Consider the following 21,811-nt stretch of genomic DNA (forward strand, 5'->3'; position numbering starts at 1 on the left):
CCTATTACCCTGTTGCTTCTAAGTGTTTTTTTTAGCTGATTTCTCAAAAAAGGGAGATACAAAGCTCAAATTATTCACCAATTATAGTAACAACTGTACAACACTTGAGAGACAAAGGTGCAAGGGGAAAATTAAAAACACGAATTGCCTCTCTCACCACTTGATCTAAACTAATTCAAGACTTTTAAAGTATTAATAGAAAAGATGATATTCAGTACCACATGAAACCATTGAGTCCAAACGCTCATTCAAACCCTCTTACATCTCACATTAATCTCGCATTTCTGTATAGAAATTGTTTTTGATCAACGGCATAAAGCCTAAATTCCTTCAATATGAATATTTTTCCAACTATTAGATTCGATATAGACAATGGGCGGTTATAACTTTAATGCACAGCAGCTGAAATGAAAACACAGTCCAATTGGAGAATAACTCTTAGTTATATCTGCTTAAGATGATGAGAAAATCATATTAGATTTTGCCTTTTTAGTGCTAGCTGAACGAAAAGGCCTTTAATTTGTGCACCTTGTTGTGGGATTGTTCGGAATGTTACATCCTCTAAAAAAAATGATTACAAGCTACTATTTTCCTTCCCCAATTCACTTGCCAATAGCCAAAAAAGAGAATGGAATTGAAAGACAGTATACATGAAGTTCATAGCAAGACAAAATCTATTGACATGAATACATACATATCTCTTCAAACTTCATGTACCAAGTACATTCATACACTCACATTCCTCACATGAATGTTTAACATAAACCAAAACTAATTATCCTAATAATCAATCTCCTAGTTGCGAAGACAACTAACCGACCCAGATTCATGACCCCAAATATTAATGTTGTAGCAACTATACACACAAAAATACAAGTTCGAATTTAAGCACATTGCAATACATGACAGGCAAGAAAAATCATGCAACACAAAATAGTATTCCAACATGGCTCGTTCCATAATTCTCTTCCTGAGTTTTTTTTCACTATACCTGCAATCATCGCGATGCAAGCGACCAGAAATTCAAGAGAAAAGATGGTAATGCAGTGAACCAGGTTATGAAAGCCATGGCCGTAGCTGTTTCAAATTGTGCACAATGGTTGTGGGCACAGCTATCAAGATCATTGTCAATGAGAACTGTGATGCCCGCAGAAGCACAAGCTGCAGCAAATGTAAGAGTGGATGCCATCTGCAGCGAAAAATGGTACATTGTTTCAACCACAGCTCACAAGTAAAGACTTAAATATTTACAAGACAAAATAAAAGAAAAATGTTGAAAACAACAAGAAGAGGAATATTTAGAGCAAGCTAGGGAGGAATTTTACATGGGTTTTCTGCATTTATTATGCATGGTATCACTAGTGTCTAGTTAGTACTGAGAAACATGCTAATATTTTCCTATATCAAATCTTCAGGCACTATAGGAATGAACTTGATAAAGAGGTTTTCATAGAAGGGAAAGCTTCCCTGACCAAATATGTAGGGGATTCTAAATTTGTAACAATGCTTTCATAGTGAAGACATAATAAAGATTATTTCCTGCTCACAGCATTAGTTTACAATATAACCATATTATAGTGAAAGTTATTGTCCATAAATCAATGCAGGACCATTCCAATTAGACAAGATAATGGCAAAAAAGACTAACTACTGCCCAGGTTACCATGAATATGTCACTCAAATTAATAATAGAGTAAGGTAAAACCACTTTGGTATTCAAGACAATACGCAGAGGTTGTCAACCACTCAGAATCAGATCCATCGTGCTTTTGCATTATCAGTGATTAGCAATTAACAGGACAGCATCAATTAGATTCAATAGTACTTATTTTTTATAAAAAAAAGGTTATAAAGCTTGTAAAGAAGGCTATAACTTTGCAAATGAAAACTTGATGAATAGTGAAATCATGATCATCCAATGCTTCACAGTGAATGTAGACAGTACAAAGCAAATAAAACAAGTAAGACCCAGATTCCCATATTGATGAAAATGTAGAATTTTGCTCAAATTACTTTGTAATATAACTGAATCCTACCCCATCACCAAAGGTGAACAAGCAGACAACTCGATGGTTCTGCAGAGAACGCCTGACGAGAAGGGCATAAACGTCAACGATGGCTAACGAGAAGCTCCACAGACACTGCAACCCAGCAGCTGCAACAAGGTAGCTGATGATGCACATAGCAAATCAAACACAAAAGAAGCAAAGGTTACCAGATTGAAATGGAAGCATAATCAAAGAAACAAAATGATGAAGACTATTAATAGATGGGTAGTGGGACCTACCAAAAGGCGGTGACGGAAGGGAAGTCGGAGGTGGTGGCCATGACGAGGAGGGCGGCGGCGGAGAAGAGGAACTGAGAGAGGCGGAGGGCGAGTCCGGCGGGGGTGCCGGGCATGCCGGGCAGGTCCTTCATCCTGACCCGGGGGGCGTTGGCAACGGCGTCGTTTGTGGTGGGCAAATCTTCAACTGGGTGAACCGAACCATGGCTCACGTTCATTTCCTCCTCCTCTCTCTCAGTGCTCAGTCGTGTTCTGAATCATAGTCAACGATGGTGGATTGAAAGTAAAAAGATGGAAAATTCGAAATGGGTTTATTGAAGGCCCGTATCGGACTTCGGGTTGTGGCCCAAAGGTGATTACAACTTTTGGTAATAAGTGAAAGAGGGAGGCTATGCAAACCACCCTTTTGTGCTGAGTTGACTACTTTAATAAATTTTTTTCAACTTTTTTCCTATTTTACCCTTTATTGCAAAAACATGATAAAATCACCCAGATCCATTCGGTGGTCATCTATCGAAATATCCACCAATGTTCGGCAGATAAGTGTCGAATAAATACAAATATTTCGGCAGATAACTGTCGAATGCCTTTTTCATTTCCATTCGGTAGTTATCCACCGAATAATCCACCAATGTTCAGCAGATAACTGTCGAATAATCATAAATATTTCGGTAGATAACTGTCGAATGACCCAACTAACAAAATTGAAATTTTTTTGTTTTAAGGGTAAAGTTGGAATTTTAAAATAGGGTGGTCAACTTAGCAATTTAAGGTGGTCTGAATAGCATTGGCCTAAGTGGAAATAAGTGAGAGATGGCTGAATGCTGATGGGGTTTCAGACAACCACTAAACGCCCAAAATTTAAACTGTCATAAAATTAAGGGAGACTTTTGTGCATCAAACTAACAATGTACCATTACAATATCTTGACAAGCCCATTGTCATTTGTAAAGGTATGAATAAACATTTTTAAGTTGCCTAAAGAACTATGAATGGAACTTTAGAATGCCTAAATTATAGTGGGGTGCTGGTGTTGAGGGGAAATGAGTTCATGATTGGTTGTCATAGGGTAAGCTATGCTTATCTAGGGACATTGAGGTTTAGGATTTCACGCTTAGAGTATTTTAATCCAACTTTGATTGGAAAGTAAGGGTGGAGAATTGAAGATAAATACCAATATAGTGTTTATTATTTTAGTTACATTAAAATGAATCAAATATTTAACATATTATAATTTACATGTTTTTCCATTATTTTTTACCACTTTGACTAGTCCAAAGAGACTGATGAAAATTTTAAATTGAAAGAAGATACAGTGTTAATGTCTCCAGTTATTATTTGTGGCCATGATGACAATTTTGATTGTTGTAGTGGCACAATCTATTTGGCCATTGATTTTAATTTTAGTGAAGGAACTAATCACCATAGAAAATATTATATTTGCATTTGAATATGCCTTAAGGCCCTCAAGGAGTCAAGGGGTTGCATGGTCAAAAGATGACCCATTTTGGCAATGGGAAGCCCTACAAGTTGTACATAACTAATTTTCAAGGCTATTTTTAACGATTGATTTTCAAGTCTTAATTTTAAGTTATTATTATTTTTTTAATAAATTACTCCCAAGTCCTGTTTTTGGAAAAATTTTAACTGCAAATTCAGCCAAATAAAAAATTAAGTTCAAGCCTAATTAATCCTTGTACGAGCGTGCGGAGTTGAAAAAATACACTACCGAACGCTCGATGGATGCATCTTTTTAGGCTGCAAATTATATGTTTTAGGTTGTAGATATAAATTTTAGGTTGTAAATGTAGGTTTTATGTTGTAGATGCATATATCATCGAGCGATCGGTGGACAGTTTTGGGCTTCTACTTAATTTTTAGGCCAATTGGGGTTTGAGTTAAATTTCTTTCTTATTTTGGATTTTTATTTAATGCATCCTTTTTTTTGTAATGTATTAAAATTGTTCAATGTAATAAAGGAAAAATTAATATTTTCCTTGCTATAGTTAACAAAAAAGTAACACAAATTTATCAATGATATTTAAGTTGAAAATAAGAATAATAGAAGAACATAACATATGTCTTGCTATCCTATTTAAATTCTCACAATAATATTCTTCTATACAAAATCAATAAATGATTTTCATGCCTAAATGGTAGTAATCCTTGACCATTATTAAAAAGACCAATACAATATTTTGAATAACTGTTATATGGTTCACTAAAGTACTCATAAAATAGCTTATGTGAGGCAAATTTGTTGCATTACTTTGTTAGATACTGATTTTTTTATTAAGAGATGTGTTAGATTGTGACATAAATTTTGTTGCATATACTTTGGTAAGTATTGGATATTTCATAAAAGAATGTAATGTTGTATACCAAATTTCAATTTCCAATTAAAGATTGAATTTTTTAACTTGGAGTTGTTAAGATTTTATGCTCTAACGTCTTTTTGTAAGAAAAATTGACCACCCAAACTAAAGCCACTAAAATTAAATTTCACCACTATAACCGATACCGACAATAAATGATGATATCATATTATATTGCACATGTTAAAATGTCACATATTGCATTTATTTAAACAAAGTCCAATTATTTTCAAAATGTGTCGTTCCAACACATTTTTAGAGAAACTAAGGGCCCATTTAACACTGCGTTTAGAACTATCAAAAACGTTTTCAGATTAGTTAAAGTGTTTTTGGTAGTGTTTGACATAAATAAATAAAAGTGCTTATGAGTTATAAAAGCATTTTTAAGTGAATTTTTGAAGGCTTATTTGAGAATGCTTTTGTAGGAAGTGCTTTCATTAAAAGCACTTTTGTTAGAAACACATAAATATATTTGAAAAAAATCAAAATGCTTCTTGTAAATGCGCTTGAAAGTGTTTTCAGGTGCTTCATCATGTTGCGCTTCCAAATACTTTTATAACTCAAAAACATTTTTAATTTTTTTTGCCAAACGCAAGAAAAAATAGTTTTGACTATTTAAAACCGCTTTTAAACTTTTTAAAATCACTGCCAAACAAGCCATGAAAAGCCCATAACTACAGGAAACACTTACAAGTGCTTTTGCATGAAGCACTTAAAATTTTTATAAAAATTTGTATTTGTTTATAGAAGCGCTTATAGCAAAAGTGATACTGAACATAAACGCTTTATAAGAAGTAGTGCTAGATATACCCTAATTTTATTGCGAATCTACTTATTAAATTAGCTAGATTAAGGACCCTTAGACATATATTGAAATCATTTGTTTTTTTTAGTTATAATCGATGGATGTCGAAGAAGATATTATGAAAAGGTTTAATTATCGATTTACCACAAAAAATTATAACTCATTCCCACTTTGCCACTTGAAAGATTTTTTGTCCCAAATTACTACCTGTAACTTATATCCGTATCCCATTTTACCTTACTCCGTCAATAATTCTGTTAAAAACGATGACCTGACAGTTAATGCTAACGTGGCGCGCTGGATGTGCGCCATGTGTCACATCTTTGCTTTTATTTTCAGATTTTTTTATTTTTCTATTTTATAAACTTTAAAAATTAATTAAAAATAACTCCGAACTCAGAAAAATACACAGAAAATTTTTACAGACTCGTCTTGACTAGTACTAATTTACTATCATGTTAAATTACTAATTTACCCTCTTAAATTTCCAAAAAAAAAAAAAGAAAGTCCAAATTTATTTCTAAAAAATTAAAATAAATTTCCCTCTATTAAAAAAATTCTAGACAAATTCTCGTAAACTCTTGGAAAAATTCTCAAAAATATTTTGGAAATTACCAAAAACCTATTTTAGAGAATTATTTCGAGACTTTACAGAAATTCTAGAATTTTTCTAGAATTTATTTTATAGGGAAATTTATTTTTCTCTAAGACCGAGAGGTCTTTTGGGTAGCAAGTGTTCACGAGAAAGGTATTGTTAGTTTTTAGAAGACTAACGGTGCATACTTCATATTTTTTGGAGTTCGGAAGATTATCCTATGAATTTCCAAAGAGTATAGAGTATTTTAATTTTATAGAGTATTTTAATTTTCTAAAAATAAATTTGGACTTTCCAAATTTTCTGGAAATGTTTAGAGGGAAAATTGACATTTTGACCCTATAGTAAATTAGTACTAGTCAAGACAAGTCAATAAGAATTTTCTAAGTTCGGAGCTATTTTAAATTAATTTTCAAAATTTATAAAAATAAAAAAATAAAAAAAATCAGAAAATACAAGAAAAAATGTGACACGTGGTGCACATCCAGCGCGCCACGTCAGCATTAATGACTAGATCATCATTTTTAACAGAATTGTTGACGGAACAAGGTAAAATGAGACATGAATGCAAGTTACAGATGATAATCTGGGACAAAAAAACTTTCAGGTGGCAAAGTGGGAATGAGTTACAGTTTTGGGTGGTAAATCGATAATTGAACCTTATAAAAATTGGTTGTATTTAAAGTTGCCATTATTAATATTTTTTTCTCCCCAAAAAGAAAATTGAAAAGAAGAAAAAGAGTCCAACTTATATCTTTAGTTTCATCACTTCATGTACACAAGCAACATATAATACAAAAAAGAAATTTTTTTTAATATTTGAATATAAAAGTACAAGTTGCTTTTCAAAAAAAGAACACAAGAAAAGGATAAATCTTGTATGGGGCTTGCCCTACCGAAGACTCACTCCACAAGAAAAATGAAAAGAAAATGGTTAGATGGGAAATTCGGGAGTACCTCATTTGTACTTTTGTGCCCACCCTCTGTCCCTCTCTCTCATTATGCAGCAACAATTAGCCAACAAGCCAACAAGCCAATAAGCCAATAAGCCAATAAGCCAATAAGCCACGATAAGCTAATTAGCCATTTTGCTCACACACACACACAGAGCTTATTATTATTTTCTGGGGGCTCATTTTCTCTCTGTCTCTCTCTCGATCTTCACGGCCTCTTGCTCCCCAGTCGATCTCGCAAAATTAGGGTTTCGACTTTCGAGCTTCAAAAGCACCGTCCCAGCTCCTCTCAAATCTCCACCTCTCCGCTTTGTCCCTTAAGAAGGCCTAGATTTGCTGCTACTGCTTCTGCTGCTGCTGCTTCTAGGGTTTTACAGATCTAAGCCAGCTCTTACTTCCCAGCTCTGCTTTCTCCCTCTTCACCATGTTTTGGAAGCTCACTGCTCTCTCTGCCTCCTCACCTGTAACTCTCTATCCTTTTCAATCTCTTTCATTTCGAAACCTAATTTCAGCTTCTTATGTGGAAATTCACTGCTCTTCTAGTTGATGAGTTTGCTTATTCACAAGTTTAATTGCTGCTTTTAATTGCTAATCAGTTTCATTTACCGTTTGATTGCTTTTATTGCAATTTGCTGTGTACTGATCGAACTTAACTGTAGTAGTTTCAGAAATTTAATGGCAAATAGATTTTTTTTCTTTTTAGCCAGCTATGTTTCGGGGATTGGGTTTACTTTATAAGTGAGGTATGTTATTAATGTGATTGTGGTTATAGTGGGCGAACTCAAATTTTGTATTTTGGGATGTGGGATTGCCCTCTGTTTGGCTGATGATGAGAAACTGAAGGAAATGATAGGAATGAAACTATTTGTGAGATTCATGCTTTCTGTTTAAGGGTTTGGATTTGGACACTCTTTAGCAGCTTCTATTTCCTTTTTCCTTGGCCAGCTAGTAACATAAGTAACAATGTTCAGCCGTTGAAGTTTTAAGTGCATTGAAGCCCACGTTTGTTTCCTTGCTTACTACAAGGCTTCTATTTTTCTGACCTCTTATTATTATTTTTTTTCTTTTTGGGTTTTCTTCTGTACAGGTGGAGTCAGTGCTAGACAAGGAGAATTTTACATTGGAAGAGCTTCTGGATGAAGAAGAAATTATCCAAGAATGCAAAGCATTAAACACTCGTCTCATTAATTTGTAATGTTCCTGATATATTCAAGTTCCTGTTTGTATATGTTATAAGTCAATACCAGAATTCACTCTCTTTCCTTGCTAAATTTGAGAATATTTGGAGGATTTATTGTAGATGATGAAACTTGATTGTGGATGATACATTGAAACCCTTGTGTAATTTTATGTTTTCAGTCTACGGGATAGAGCCCAGGTGGAACAATTATTGCGTTACATTGTTGAAGAACCTCCTGAGGATGCTGAAAGCAAACGAACCTTCAAGTATTATTCCATCTTGTCAAAGAATTACTTTTAACAATTTTATTTATATTCAAATGTCCGAACTCCAAACCTGATTTTTATTATTTTTTGGTTTTGCTTCTAATTATTTTAGTAAAATTTGTTTCGTGATTTAGGTTCCCCTTCATTGCTTGTGAGGTGTTTACATGTGAAATTGATGTTATTTTAAAGACTTTGGTGGATGAAGAGGAGGTATCCATGATCACATCTTATATTTAAATAAGGAAGCTGATGTTTAAAATCTTGTTTATGATTGATATATGCTTATTATGTGATTGCAGCTAATGGACTTGCTTTTCTCCTTCTTGGAACCAAGTCGTCCTCATAGTGCCCTGCTGGCTGGGTATTTTAGCAAGGTATCTATGACGATTCTAGTAGCATTTTGTCCTACTCTCTGGTCACAAAATGGATTTCTTGATGCTCTTTTTGTGTGGAAACTTTAGGTTGTTGTATGCCTTATGATACGGAAGACAGTCCCACTTATGAATTATGTTCAGGTAAGTAACTTTTTTAGCATATCTTAGTACTGTAGATTTTAAATTTTTGCGATTTTTTTATCTATTTGGGAGCAGAAACTGTGTGCTATATTGGATCTATTGCCCCTTTACAATGCCAACATCCATAACCCACATTTATCTGATTGCAATGTATTCTGTTCAACATAAAGATGTCATGGTTTACTTTGTATGTTGTCTCCCTTCTGTAGCATCTCTCAGTGGAGGCTAGAGTTTATTGCCGAAAATTTGACCCAATGTTATCTTTCTAGTCAACTTTGACCTTTGGTGCCGAACTTGTGTTGTCTGGCATTATTTACTCTCTTGATAAAAAACAATATATTCTGCCAAGACTGGATCTGCCTGCTCAGTAGCTTGAAATCGTGCTCTCTATGTTTGGAGTAGTCCTAATGTTTGGCCTTGTGCATCTTACACACATAAATTATGTTCACTAGCTCTGCTGAAATGAGCTACTTGCCTATGATATTCCCTCAGTTGACTGTTGTTTTAGAAAGAAAAATGGGAGGAAATTGTTTTAGCTGTGAGATTTGAGTAATATTCTTTTTATTTTAATAGGAAAAAAATGAATATCACCCATATTTCACAGACCCATCGGGATGCTTACTTTTTTTATTTTATTTATTTGTGTAAATGTTGTTTATTTATACTGTCACTGATTTTTACAGGCTCATCAGGATGTTTTCCGCAAGCTAGTTGATTTGATAGGAATTACATCCATCATGGAGGTAATTAAGAATAAATTTTTCAGAAGTTAGTTTAAAATTGATGACATTTTGCATGTAAGAGGTTGGTTTGAAGTTTAACCTGAGGTGTTCTCATGGCACAGGTTTTGGTTCGACTTGTTGGCGCAGATGACCACGTGTATCCCAATTTTATAGATGTGATGCAATTGTTAGCTGAGAGTAATCTGCTAGAAATGATTGTAGATAAATTGAGCCCCTCTGTAAGTGAAAGATTATACTCTTGCTTATCAATAGAATTTGCTCACCTACATATTTATGGAACATATATAACTATTTAATTATGCACTTTTTGTAGCAACTATAGCTGCCTGTTATGCATATTCCAGGTTACAGTTCCCTTTTCTTTGGTCATTTTGGTCATGGTACCTTAATTCCCCAATTATTGATTAACTTGAGTAGAGAACTGTATATGTTGACTAAATTACCTAATGGAGATTTGCTTACTTGAATGTTTATACATCCTGTGTATGTCCACTTTTTGAGGTGGTTTTCCTACGTGCACATCTTTAGATGTCACATAAAGGTGCAGCCCCTTGGATTGGGAAAACCATACATGAACAGGGAATTGGGAAGTATTGCATGCTTTGTCACTTTAACTGTATGGCTTTGGCCTTTCTAGTTGGAGTTCTATATGGTTTTTATTGTTTTTGGTAAGAATTTGTAATAATATTGGGAAAAGTGCAAGAGATTACTGTGACATGAGACCCTTAAATATTAAATGAAGAAAACAATAATGGTAACATAGATATGTACATCAGCTACAGAAGTTTGGAATAAATGTAAAGAAATTAGCTCATTATATTGTGAATCTAACAATTTTCTTTTACTTTGGATCAGAATCCTCCTGAAGTGCATGCTAATGCAGCTGAAACACTTTCTGCTATTACACGAAATGCCCCATCAGCCCTAGCGACCAAACTTTCTAGCCCAAGGTTTGCAGGGAAAGCACTTTTTGGTGGCATTGGATATTTTATTATGTTTCTATAAGTTTTTTTGGATAGTGGTTTTGAATTCTTCTTGAATAATTGATATGCAGTTTCGTTGCAAGGATATTTGGTCATGCATTGGAAGATTCACATTCAAAGTCTGCCCTTGTACACTCACTTTCTGTCTGCATCTCTTTGTTGGATCCGAAAAGATCTGCAGCTTCTTCTCCCTTGTTTCATTCTTTTCGGAGCCAACATATGTTTGAGTCTCCAATCCCTGTTAATCCAGACACTGTCAGTGCAATGCTCCCAAAACTCGGTGAGTGTGCAAATATCTCTTGCCATAATTTTGTCAAAAAATGGAAAAGTTGTTTTATGTTCCTCATAAATAAATAATGCTTTTAAAAAAAATAATGTTTTTCATCTATTGATGTTTAATTTTTTTTGTAAGAAGCATCTATTGATATTCATTTTATTTAGCTAATTTTTTCTAAACTTACTATATGGAAATGTGAATACATATTACATCACTATTTTAGTGTATCACTTACATTTTCAACACAAATTTGGAATTTTCATGCTTGTAAATTTTCAATTTAACGTGGCCTTTGTATCCACTTGAAAGGGGATATGTTAGGGTTCAGTCCATGAAAAGTGGAAGTAACTGAACCTCACAGCAGCTTTGGATTATAATGAGGCTCATATCATAGGGTGAAACATATTGCCATGTCTGGGATCTGATAGGAATATGCCTCATATTGTACAAAATATAAGGGCTTATTATATTTTCTCTGACAATTGTTCAATTGTTCAATTATTACTTTTTCTCTGACAATTGTTCAATTATTACATTTTAGTGGCCTTAAAGAAAAAGAATAATGGTTTCATCAGTATGATTATCATGATTGTAAAGTTTGGTTGTCCAGGTGACTTGCTTATGCTTTTGAATGTGTCAACGGATGAGAAATTATTGCCGACAACATATGGAGAGTTGAGGCCTCCACTTGGAAAGCATCGCTTAAAGGTTGGTTTAGTTTTGTTCAGCATATGCCAGACAGTTTATCTTCCATTTTGGACCTCCATTGGAATTAGACTAGTAATCTGGCTGTCATTTATTTACTAAATAGTTTAGGGATTTCAGAATTCAGTTTGGAGCTGGCAGAAATTATGTCTCAATGACTGTGAAACCCTAGTTTACAGAAAGCTTGTCATTATTGGAATACTGGAACTGTCAATTTCCAGTTCTAAACTGTTCTGCATTACTTCAGGTTGTGGAGTTCATTGCTGTTCTATTGAGATCTGGCAACGAAGATGCTGAAAAGGAATTGGTTAGCTCAGGAACGATCCGACGGGTCATTGATCTTTTCTTTGAGTAAGCTGCTACTTCAATTTTTTTTATTTTGAAATAGTTAAGTCATTGGAGATATTGTCTAAAGAAACTTTGCTCTCTCTCTCTCTCTCTCTCTCTCTCTCTCTCTCTCTCTCTCTCCCTCCCTCCCTCCCTCCCTCCCCTTGAGGATAGTTTTTTTGAGAGACATGCTATTCTCTTTTGTTACTTTGAATGAAGATGTACAGGTTTGTAGTAATTTAATGTGTTTATTTGATCAATACAGGTACCCGTACAATAACTCATTGCATCATCATGTAGATAGTATCATATCGTCATGTTTGGAAAGCAAGAGTGATGCCATTGTTGATCATCTTCTTCGAGAGTGTGATTTAATTGGAAAGTTTCTCCAAACAGATAAACATCCCATTCTTTCTGGTGATACCAATAAGGTAGAGAGATGCAGTAACTGGATAAATGGATGCTTTTTGCTAAGAAAAAAGGAAAACTGGTTAAATGGATGCTTGAATGTTGGTTACTATCTTCTAGAATTGTTCATAGCAACATAAAATGCTCAACATGTTTGGATTTGCCCAATGGCATCTAACCATGTAAAAATAATTACCACTACTTGGCTGTTGATTTCTTTTCAAGCTCTGCTAATTTGACCTTTTCCTGGTTATGTAGCCAACAGTATCTGCTGATGGAAAATGGACACCACGAGCAGGAAACCTTGGACACATTACACGAATTTCTAATAAGCTCATTCAGTTGGGAAACAGCCAAAGTTGCATTCAGGCATGCCTTAAGGTAGGTTGGAGGTTTGGACATTTTACCACAAGAAGCATATGTAAATGAATCATAGCTTCTGTCATGGTCTGTGATTTTAGAAGTGATTAAATCTAATTGTTTGTAACTCTGATAGTAAGATGCCTCTCCTCTGCGAAGCAATTTCACTACATTATTTTATATACCTTAGCTGTAAAGTCTACGCCAATATTATTAGCTCAAATATGTTCTCCTTTATCTTGGTCTAATTAAGTTGGATGTTTCTGTGGGTGTATATTGAATGGCTAACATTTATCTTTAATATCCTTTCTAACACAACTTTGCATTGCTTGTTCTCTCTAGGAAAATAGCGAATGGAATGAGTGGCAAGCTACAATTTTGCAAGAACGCAATGCAGTTGAAAATGTTTATCGATGGGCTTGCGGGTATGATATATGGCAATGCATGTTCTTCAAGTATAATTAGGGGCCATTATGTATATTCGACACTTTTTTTTCTGGTTTTATAGCATTCAATCCTAAGTGACATAGTTGCTGGTTAGGTCATGGCCATTTTAGTCGGGTGTAGTCTTGCAACATCAGATGTGAGGTTTAAGTCAAGTAGCTTTTGAATGTAACAGGGAGGTTGTGTGTTGAGCATGGATGGAGTGGTGATATTCAAATTGGTTCTTGCCAGTGTTTCAAGCCTCCACTATACTTTGGAGATATTGCTTGATATCTTGCATATTGTTGAGATTCAATTATTGTGCATCTGCTAATTAAGACCAGCATAATATTGAATGAGAAATTGGAAATATCAATAATAGATTAATTTATGAAAATCATGCCCCATGAAATTTTGTTAAAGCAGATGGACCCACATTGAATTATTTTTGTTGGATCTGAACTTCAACTTCACTTTTGTTTCTCGTTACTTGCAGCCGCCCAACTGCTTTGCAGGACAGGACGAGAGATAGTGATGAGGATGACATTAATGACAGAGATTATGATGTAGCAGCTCTAGCAAATAATCTAAGCCAGGCTTTTAGATACAAAATATATGGGAATGAGGATGCAGGAGAGGTATGTGGCTGGGTGCATTGTATTCATTAGTTTAAGCTTTTCATCCTTTTTTGGGGGTTGCCCGGAAAAGGGGAGGGGGGGTGCAGTCCCTGTTTCTCTCTCTGTTATTGCTGGACGAATGATTTGAATTATCTGGATTGCAGGACCATGGATCTCTTGATCGAGATGACGAGGTAATTGCTTTGGTCATTTCTACCACTGATGTTTTCCTGAGTTGATGGTAACTATTTTAATTTTGCGTGAGTAAGCTTTGAGTAAAGCTCTGACGCAGAAACAAGATAACCCATGAAAACTTCTTTTAACTGTTTGTTCCTCTCAAATATGATTTATTTAGTTTAATTATATTATGAAATGAGTTGGTTTAATTGGCAACATACAGGACGTCTACTTTGATGATGAATCTGCAGAAGTAGTCATATCATCCTTAAGGCTTGGTGATGACCAAGGGAGGTGAGTTTGTAATCCATTTTTGTTTTGTACTGGTTTTTGTATGAAAGGAAACAAACTCTGAAAGCACTGGTTGTGGGTTCAGCGGAAATATGTTAGCTGCAAATTTTCACATTTACATAAGAGTCACTTTGGTTTCACATAACCATTTTTTCATAGGAAAACTCTTTGGTGGGGTTCTTTATCATTCTTAGTTTTGTAGTATTAGTCCCATCTCTTGATGTTCTCCCATTAATGATGGATGTGCTAGTTTCTTAAAAAGAAAGTATACACTGGTATAAAGAGCAAGTACCTTCTAAAGAATGGATCAAAGACAAAATATGGATTGAAAAGAAAGAAAAAAAAAGTTAAAAACAAGAAAGCCTAATGATTAGCAGGTAATTCTCCAGTACAACAAACTAGCAGCAATGTCTATAATGATTTGCAACATTTTCCAATATACTCTATCTAGCCCCTTGGTCAGCTTGACTTTTAGACCTAAAAACCCAAAATATCCCACAAGAAAAGTGAAAAAAAAAACATAAACTTTAAATGTATATATGGTAGTTCTTTTAATTTAACATGATTCAAATGGTAAGAGATCTCTGCCTGTCACACAATACGGAATAGGAGACCAATTAGTTTTTTTAGGTTGAATCTCATTGAAGGGGTGAGGGTTTCAATATTAAAATTACTAAATGCAGAGAGATTTAACTTTATTTATTGTCGTTCTTGAAAGATTTAAAGTCTCCAATCTCCGTACAATCTGAAAATTCCATTTGTGCTATTGTATGAATTTTCCATCCCTATTTGCTTCTTTATGAGAAGATGAAACTGCTTTTTTAGGATTTTATGTTAGTACTAATCTTGGTTGTGTATTATCATAGCTTTACTGTAGAATCAATTATGTTAATGGAGATGCTGATTATTGAAAATCCTCAATGCAGCAGTTTATTCACAAACTCTAATTGGTTCGCATTCCAAGATGATAGAATTGGTAATGCACCCATGGACACATCACCCTCAGAGATGATGGATGAAATAAACTTGAACGGGGCTGCAAATGGTGGTAATAGCAGTAGTGACGATGAGGTTGTGGTAGGAGAGGATGATGAGTTGGCTGGAAGTAAAGACTCCGTCAATGGCACATCCAGTTCCAACAAAAACCGTCTAAATGGGCTTAATGGGAGTGGTTCCACGAACAGTGGAAATGTGAACCCAGATGGTGAGAAGGCAAGTGCTTCCCATGATATGGGATTCTTCAGATTTGAGACAACTGACAATGAGGACTTGTTTGGAGACAGACCTTTGCCTGAATGGGTGGGATGGAGTGAATCATCAGATTTACAAGTTGGTGGTGCAAGTGTAAATCCATTTGAGGATCATGATGGCTCTGATGTCAATCCCTCCAGTCATGCCGAGGTAGTGGCACCTGATGCTACTTTGCCCTCAAGTGGAGAATCTATACTTCCAAATGGCTCTCCAACCTCCACTGCTTCCAGTGCAGGGTCAGTGGGCAGTGATGCGACCCAGAGATCAGCTGCTGTGCCGTCATTGTTTGAAGAGGATGTTGAGTTCGTTGGTGTGGAATTAGAAGGTACCGAGAAGGCAATGGAGCAAGCTCTTAAAGAGGGCATAGTAGGGGAGGCAGGGCCATTGAAGAAAAACATTATGCCAAAGGTGCTAGAAAAGGAGAACTCCGATGAGGATGGGCCTGCAAATAAGGAGTTCAATGACGCTAATTATTGGAGGGTTGATCAGGAAGTTGCTGTATTGGAGTAATGGTGGGTTTGATCGTGCTTAGGCCGTTTGAATCTGAAATTGGGTGTGACAGCCATGGACCCGATTTTTGGTTTGCAGGGGCTTATGCAGCAGTCATATGTACAGTATTTTTGTTTCAATATGGGATCAGGTGGTAGGTTGTGTTATGGTTATTGCTGTTTATTTAATTGTTACACACTCATTGTTTATTATTTAAGGTTTTTTTTCATGTTACTGATTATTGGGATTTCCCAGATCCAAAATATTTAGTTTTTACTCGTACCAAATGTGGGATCTGTCATTGTGGAATCTGGACTTGTGAAGTATTAAGATGGTCAGGTATTGTTGTTCTATACATATATCTACCGCAGTTTTGATGGTCAGTGCCTTACTTGAAAAGTTGATTCAAAGTGTTTTTTATTTGACAAGTTAATTGAAAGTGCTTTACTTGACATTGACAAGGTCATTGAAAGTGCGCACTTGAAAAGTTGATTGAAATGCTCTCAGTAGAAGCCAAAACGCATGTCACATAACCTTCACATACAATTCTATCAGGCAACTCTCGATTCTTAAGTACCAAGGAACATCTTCAGCTTTTTGGGTTGGTTTTAAGATTTTGGTAACTAGGAGGTTGTCACGTTTTAAAGGCCTCCTAAAAAAAAAAAAACAGGACTTATTTGGGCCTAAAATTTACATTTTCTAAGTAGGTCAGGCTTTCAAAAATTAGTTGGGCCGTGTGCACAGTGGGCTCATTTATTAGAAATAAATGAACCGAGTAACCGATAAAGCGAAGTAACCGATCATCTCATGGGCCAAGCCCGGCAACAAGCAAACCAACAGGTGAAGCCCAGAGGATTATTCCCACTCGAGCAAGGAACCGAAGTATCCTCAAAAGATCAAAAGTCACATGACCTTTCAAGATTCTTGTCGGTTACAACCTCTTGAAGGATCATGACTCTTGGGATTCAAGGCACCTGTTAGAGGTTTTTCACTATAAATAGAGGTCTTGAGTCACCAAGAATACAACCCTTGACCCCCCAGAAAAATTCCAGAGATCACAAGCATCAAGAACCCCAGTTTTTCGATTTCCATAGGTTGTTACTACGTTCTTTTAATTTCTTTTTAGTTTTTAGGCGTTCTTGAGAGAATCTTATGGTTTTTCTCAAGAACTTAGAACCAAAATCTTCGTGTTCTTCGGTTTTTGTTGGAATTAATATGAATATGGTATTCTAATTCGCATATTGGTAGTTTGGATTTATTTACTTGTTCTTTAAATTCCACATAAATAGATTTATTGATTTCTTAGATTAAAGTAGTGTTAGATTATGCGTGCTATTTGCTTGATTTTAATTTTGCACTCATCACCCGCACATTTCACATTTACCCATCGCATCACCATCACCCCAGATACGCCCCCACTACCCTAAGTCCTTGAAGCCAAGGCAATTGAGCCTTTGCGACCTAGGGATGTTCCTTCCTTAGTCCACGGTTACTTGACCGGAAGTCAGTTTTGTGCAATATCATCACTTGTACGCTCGGCCTTGCGGTTGCGTATTGGCACGTCCAATGCAAATTTGAAGAACGTGGTTTCCTTGATCTGTGGCCTAGACGACATGTGGCCGTAGAGATTTTGACGCAAACAAGACTAATATGGGACATGGACTAAATAAGGTTTTGAACGCAATTTCATCCTAACATACAAAAATGTTTCCCCATGTCTTTTGTGCCGGCTAATTCAAAAACGTTCTCACAAAAACATGATATGTTGGATTGTAAGGTTTATACAAGATATATATGACAATGAGACAACAACTCGAGTTTCTATTATAGATTTATTAATTACTTCTTACTATCAGACATTTAATAATATTAGTCATATATATGCTCAATTATAGAGTTAATTAAAAGAATAATTTGTATGCTTTAAACATGTCTGTCAACGTAATTTTGATTGTCGAGCACTTAGCCTCACCAGCTGCATATGCATTTACATTACCGCTTTATTTATTTATTTTTACTTGAATCTTAATATTTGTGGGATTGATTAGATTTTCTTAGTGCGTTTAAGTATATTTTATAAGATTTATTGGTTGAAGATTTAATGTTAGTGTCTTTATTCATAATATCTAATGTACTTGCAATGTTGTAACTACATACGCAATTAACAGACGCAGATGTAGTTGACGAGCGCTCGACAGTAATTATTGTTCTGGAACTTAATAATGCAACCGAATGTCCTATTAGGTAAATAAATATTTTTGGCCTGGAATTTAAAAGGATCATTCTATTATTTCATCAAAGTGTGTTCAATAAACAATTTTCCCGACTATTGTAGAGTTTTTTGAAGTCATAGATTTTTGCAGAGTTTATAAATTTTTAATGACTTCCATTGATTTCACATAGATTTTAATAGAATTCTATATAGAGTTTAAAAGAGTTTGTTAGACTTATGGTGCGTTTGGATGAAGTAATTTAAAACTACTAAGGAATTCACAAATGACTGAATTAAAAATGACGTGATTTAAAATTCTAGAATTTGTAAATTCTCTTGTTTGGATAAATGTAATCATAATGAAATTTAAATACGAAATTTATAATAGTTTTATAAAAGAGTGATGGTGATAGTGGCAACAATAAAAATGATGTTTGTGGTAAGTTGACGATGGTAGTAGGGGTGATGGCCCACGGGCGGTGGGAGAAATGGTGGTGGCAAAAATTGGGGTATTGGAGGTGGTGGCAACGGCGACATTGGCGGTGATGGTGATGGTGGTGGCGACGGCAACAGCGATGGTGGTGGTGATGGCATTGGTGATGGAGGCGGCGGCGGCGGTGTCAGTGTCAGTGGTGGTGGTGGCGGTGGCGGTGGCGGTGTCAGTGGTGGTGACGGTGGCGGCGACGGTGGTGGCAATAGTGGCAGCTGTGGTGGTAGCGGCGGAGGTGGTGTTGGTGGTGGTGGCAGCCGGCAGTGGTTGTGGTGGTGGCGGTGTCGGTGGTGGTGGTGGTGACGGTGGCGGCGGTGGCGGTCGTAGTAGTGGCAGAGGTGGTGGTGGTGGCGAAGGTGGTGTCGATGGTTGTGGTGGTGATGGTGGCGGCGGAGGTGGCGGTGGTGGTGGCAGTGGTGGTGACGATGGTGGTGGTGGTAGTGGTGGTGGTATTGTAATTAATTGGTAAGGTAATTGGTAGACACGACTTTTTTTTTATTTTTTAAAAAATTGAAATTTTGAAAATGACACCAATTTAGGTGGAATTTAAACTTGGAATTTACAGCCTTCAAATCCCAAGTTTTTTTCCACATAGAATTTACAAAATTCTATATTTATGGACCCAAACAAGGAAATTAGAGCATGTAATTTCTTAAATGCTGAGTTTTGTTTAAATTCCAAGTTTTTTTTCTCCATCCAAACACACCATTAATACTTATCCCATAGAATTTGATAAGAGTTTTATAGACTTCTAACGATTTTCATATAGTTTGGTAAAGTTTAATAGACTGCTAATCAACGCAGTACTAGACTTGATGCATCTAATCTTCACGTCCTGCTGAGTGCCAATTGTTTTTGGAGACGTTTATGAAACCCATTATTGTTCTAAGCTAATTAATTTCTTTTTTTAATTAAAAAAATTAAACAATTAATTCTTGCTTCATTTAACGTTCGTCTGAAACTCGTAGATCTAAATAGCTAATAATCTAATAGAAATGATAGATTAATAACAAATAAAGAAAATAATAGTTTCTTTTCTTCCATCACAATACATAGATCTAATAAAACCCATCACAGTTTATAAATTTATTATCTTTTCTCAAATATCCACTCTATTATATTGCTAAATCATAAAAATACGACTGCATATTCATCTACAATTGTATCCAATTAATACAAAGTTGTTCAAATGAGGATAATGTACAATCTGTGTTAAGATTGAATTTATAACTATTAAAGTTAATAATGCATTTACTATTATATTAAATAACCTATTTATCATTATATTACATTAACCATTGAGTGCATTTGCTTAGGAGAGTGAAACTGCTGATCAATAATAACCCCTTCTGTTCAATATGCGAGATTTTCTAAAAAAGAGAAAAAAAAAGAAGATAATTTATTAAATTAAGTAATAAATGAGTAAAGAAATTTGGAGTCCTCATAATAAAAAAAATAGAAATAAATATGAAAAGACGAGAATACCCTTTCTGGGATAAAGTAGAATGTTCTAGAGCGGGAGGTCCCCTACTTCCCACGTATTCAGTATTTAAGGCCTTCCCGGGTTAGCAGGTACATAGTTGCTCCGTTTCATATTCGGATCCAGAAAGCTCTCGGATTCTCAGGTTACGGCCCGAAGAAGATGATCAAGGTGGTGCTGAATGACCGGCTGGGGAAGAAGCAGGGACAGATCCACGTTTAAAGGTAGGGGGTCGCCTAACCCCCCAATGTCGGTGACCCTTCCCTGACGAAACCCCAAGCCTAGTTGTCGTGACCCCCAAAGCCCAGCCTCCGTGACCCCCCAAGCCTAGACGCCGTGAGCCCTAAGCCCACCAAGCCTAGCCTAGCTGCCACCTAACTCCTCTTATCTTCTTATACTATTTGTTGTTCTCCCTTTTTTTGGTTGGTGAGGGTGGAGTTGCAGTCTTTCAAAAGAAGAAGGAAAAAAAAAAGGAGAAAGAAAAAGAAAATGGGTGGGGTGAGATATGCACCTGCACGTGGAGTTATATGTTTTACATCATTTTAAAAGGTTTTATATGTTTTTTTTTTATTGTTTTTCTTTTTAAGTGGCTATTTTTAAAAGGTAAGTGGTGGGGTTTGTGGGTGCCACCTCATTACCGTGTCATGAGATAACAGTTTTTTTATGGTTAGATTAACGGAGATATCTTATTGACACAAATTCGTAGTTAGGGTACCTTAATACAACTTTTTAAAAGTAAGCTATAAAGTTGAAAAAAATTGAGTAAAGAAATAAACAGGAGCCTAATGGCCTAATGGGTGTTCACCATTTATCCATAATTCACATTTTCTCAAACCCTAACCCCTTACCCAGCCCCATCTGCCGCCGCCCCATCTACCTACAAGTTGCCGCCGACCAACTCCCACCCGTCTGCAACCTGCTGCCTCCCATCGGATTTTACACTATGACCTCCCGGGATAAAATTCTGGATCCGTCACTGGAAAGAAGGTGCGGGTGAAGTGCAACGAGGATGACACGATCGGTGACCTGAAGAAGATGGTGGCGGCCCAGACCGGCACCCGACCGGACAAGATCCGGATCAGGAAGTGGTACAACATCTACAAGGACCACATCACTCTCCGGAACTACGAGATCCACGATGGCATGGGCCTCGAACTCTACTACAACTGACGTACGTACGTCGTCGTTTTGTTAATTGAATTAATTATTCACCAACCTTACATTATGTGCGTGCATGTCAATTAATTGTTGATGGTTTGGGCATTTAGGTTTAGGGTTTTTGTTTGGGAAAAATGAATTGGAAATTGGGAGTGCAACACGGTAAATTGCATGTATGCTTCATCGAGAGATTAATTGTCTGTCAATCATCCATGTTGTAAATTGTATTTTGTGGCCAACTAATTGAGAAATTAATAAATGATTTCATTGCTAAGGACTTGAATTAATGGATTCTATGTCTATGTATGACTCTGGGTTGTACTTGGTTCAATTACTACATGTGAAATTCAAATCTACCTTGCATTTAGAGGATTGAAAATGGTAATTAAATACAGTTTATGAGCTTATCCTGATTAACTTGGTCTACACAAAGACATGAATTTCCTC

General features: G+C 35.9%; 3 protein-coding genes across 4 annotated transcripts; 2 read left to right on the top strand and 1 right to left on the bottom strand.

Annotated features, from left to right (window-relative positions):
* Window positions 1–656: 656 nt before the first annotated feature.
* On the bottom strand, window positions 657–2,604 carry LOC147298821 (CASP-like protein 5A2). The gene is made up of 3 exons (XM_086234966.1): window positions 2,288–2,604; window positions 2,037–2,169; window positions 657–1,189 (listed from the first exon to the last, which is right to left on the bottom strand). Exons 1-3 carry the CDS (start codon window positions 2,500–2,502, stop codon window positions 998–1,000), a joined length of 540 nt encoding a protein of 179 aa, XP_086091092.1. The 5' UTR covers window positions 2,503–2,604; the 3' UTR covers window positions 657–997.
* A 4,545-nt stretch (window positions 2,605–7,149) lies between these two features.
* On the top strand, window positions 7,150–16,381 carry LOC147298822 (SIT4 phosphatase-associated family protein). 2 transcript variants are annotated; one of them, XM_086234949.1, is made up of 19 exons: window positions 7,150–7,475; window positions 8,100–8,203; window positions 8,372–8,458; window positions 8,593–8,668; window positions 8,758–8,832; window positions 8,920–8,973; window positions 9,657–9,716; window positions 9,818–9,934; window positions 10,572–10,666; window positions 10,771–10,979; window positions 11,587–11,684; window positions 11,929–12,032; window positions 12,274–12,439; window positions 12,675–12,797; window positions 13,119–13,201; window positions 13,696–13,837; window positions 13,981–14,010; window positions 14,217–14,287; window positions 15,211–16,381. In XM_086234949.1, the coding sequence occupies exons 1-19, from the start codon at window positions 7,437–7,439 to the stop codon at window positions 16,043–16,045; spliced, it is 2,568 nt and encodes an 855-aa protein (XP_086091075.1). In that variant the 5' UTR covers window positions 7,150–7,436; the 3' UTR covers window positions 16,046–16,381. The 2 variants fall into 2 exon arrangements, with proteins under 2 accessions (XP_086091075.1, XP_086091081.1); XM_086234955.1 differs by having other exon boundaries at window positions 15,214–16,381.
* A 3,987-nt stretch (window positions 16,382–20,368) lies between these two features.
* LOC147298823 (ubiquitin-like protein 5) lies at window positions 20,369–21,376 on the top strand. The gene is made up of 2 exons (XM_086229343.1): window positions 20,369–20,422; window positions 21,194–21,376. Exons 1-2 carry the CDS (start codon window positions 20,369–20,371, stop codon window positions 21,374–21,376), a joined length of 237 nt encoding a protein of 78 aa, XP_086085469.1.
* The last annotated feature ends 435 nt before the right edge of the window (window positions 21,377–21,811 follow it).

The sequence above is a fragment of the Dryas octopetala genome, chromosome 1, assembly GCF_963921425.1.
Source record: "Dryas octopetala chromosome 1, drDryOcto1.1, whole genome shotgun sequence".
Taxonomy (NCBI): Eukaryota; Viridiplantae; Streptophyta; class Magnoliopsida; order Rosales; family Rosaceae; genus Dryas; species Dryas octopetala.

What these genes read in the sequence shown, in the direction of transcription:
- LOC147298821 (XM_086234966.1), bottom strand. Translation starts at nt 2,502, where the DNA reads ATGAACGTGAGCCATGGTTCGGTTCACCCAGTTGAAGATTTGCCCACC. An exon ending in CCTTCCGTCACCGCCTTTTG is followed by an intron (nt 2,170 to 2,287) that starts GTAGGTCCCACT and finishes GTGCATCATCAG; the next exon opens with CTACCTTGTTGCAGCTGCTG. An exon ending in TGTTCACCTTTGGTGATGGG is followed by an intron (nt 1,190 to 2,036) that starts GTAGGATTCAGT and finishes TTTTCGCTGCAG; the next exon opens with ATGGCATCCACTCTTACATT.
- LOC147298822 (XM_086234949.1), top strand. Translation starts at nt 7,437, where the DNA reads ATGTTTTGGAAGCTCACTGCTCTCTCTGCCTCCTCACCT. An exon ending in GAATTACATCCATCATGGAG is followed by an intron (nt 9,717 to 9,817) that starts GTAATTAAGAAT and finishes CTCATGGCACAG; the next exon opens with GTTTTGGTTCGACTTGTTGG. An exon ending in TAGATAAATTGAGCCCCTCT is followed by an intron (nt 9,935 to 10,571) that starts GTAAGTGAAAGA and finishes ACTTTGGATCAG; the next exon opens with AATCCTCCTGAAGTGCATGC.
- LOC147298823 (XM_086229343.1), top strand. Translation starts at nt 20,369, where the DNA reads ATGATCAAGGTGGTGCTGAATGACCGGCTGGGGAAGAAGCAGGGACAG. An exon ending in AGAAGCAGGGACAGATCCAC is followed by an intron (nt 20,423 to 21,193) that starts GTTTAAAGGTAG and finishes ACTGGAAAGAAG; the next exon opens with GTGCGGGTGAAGTGCAACGA.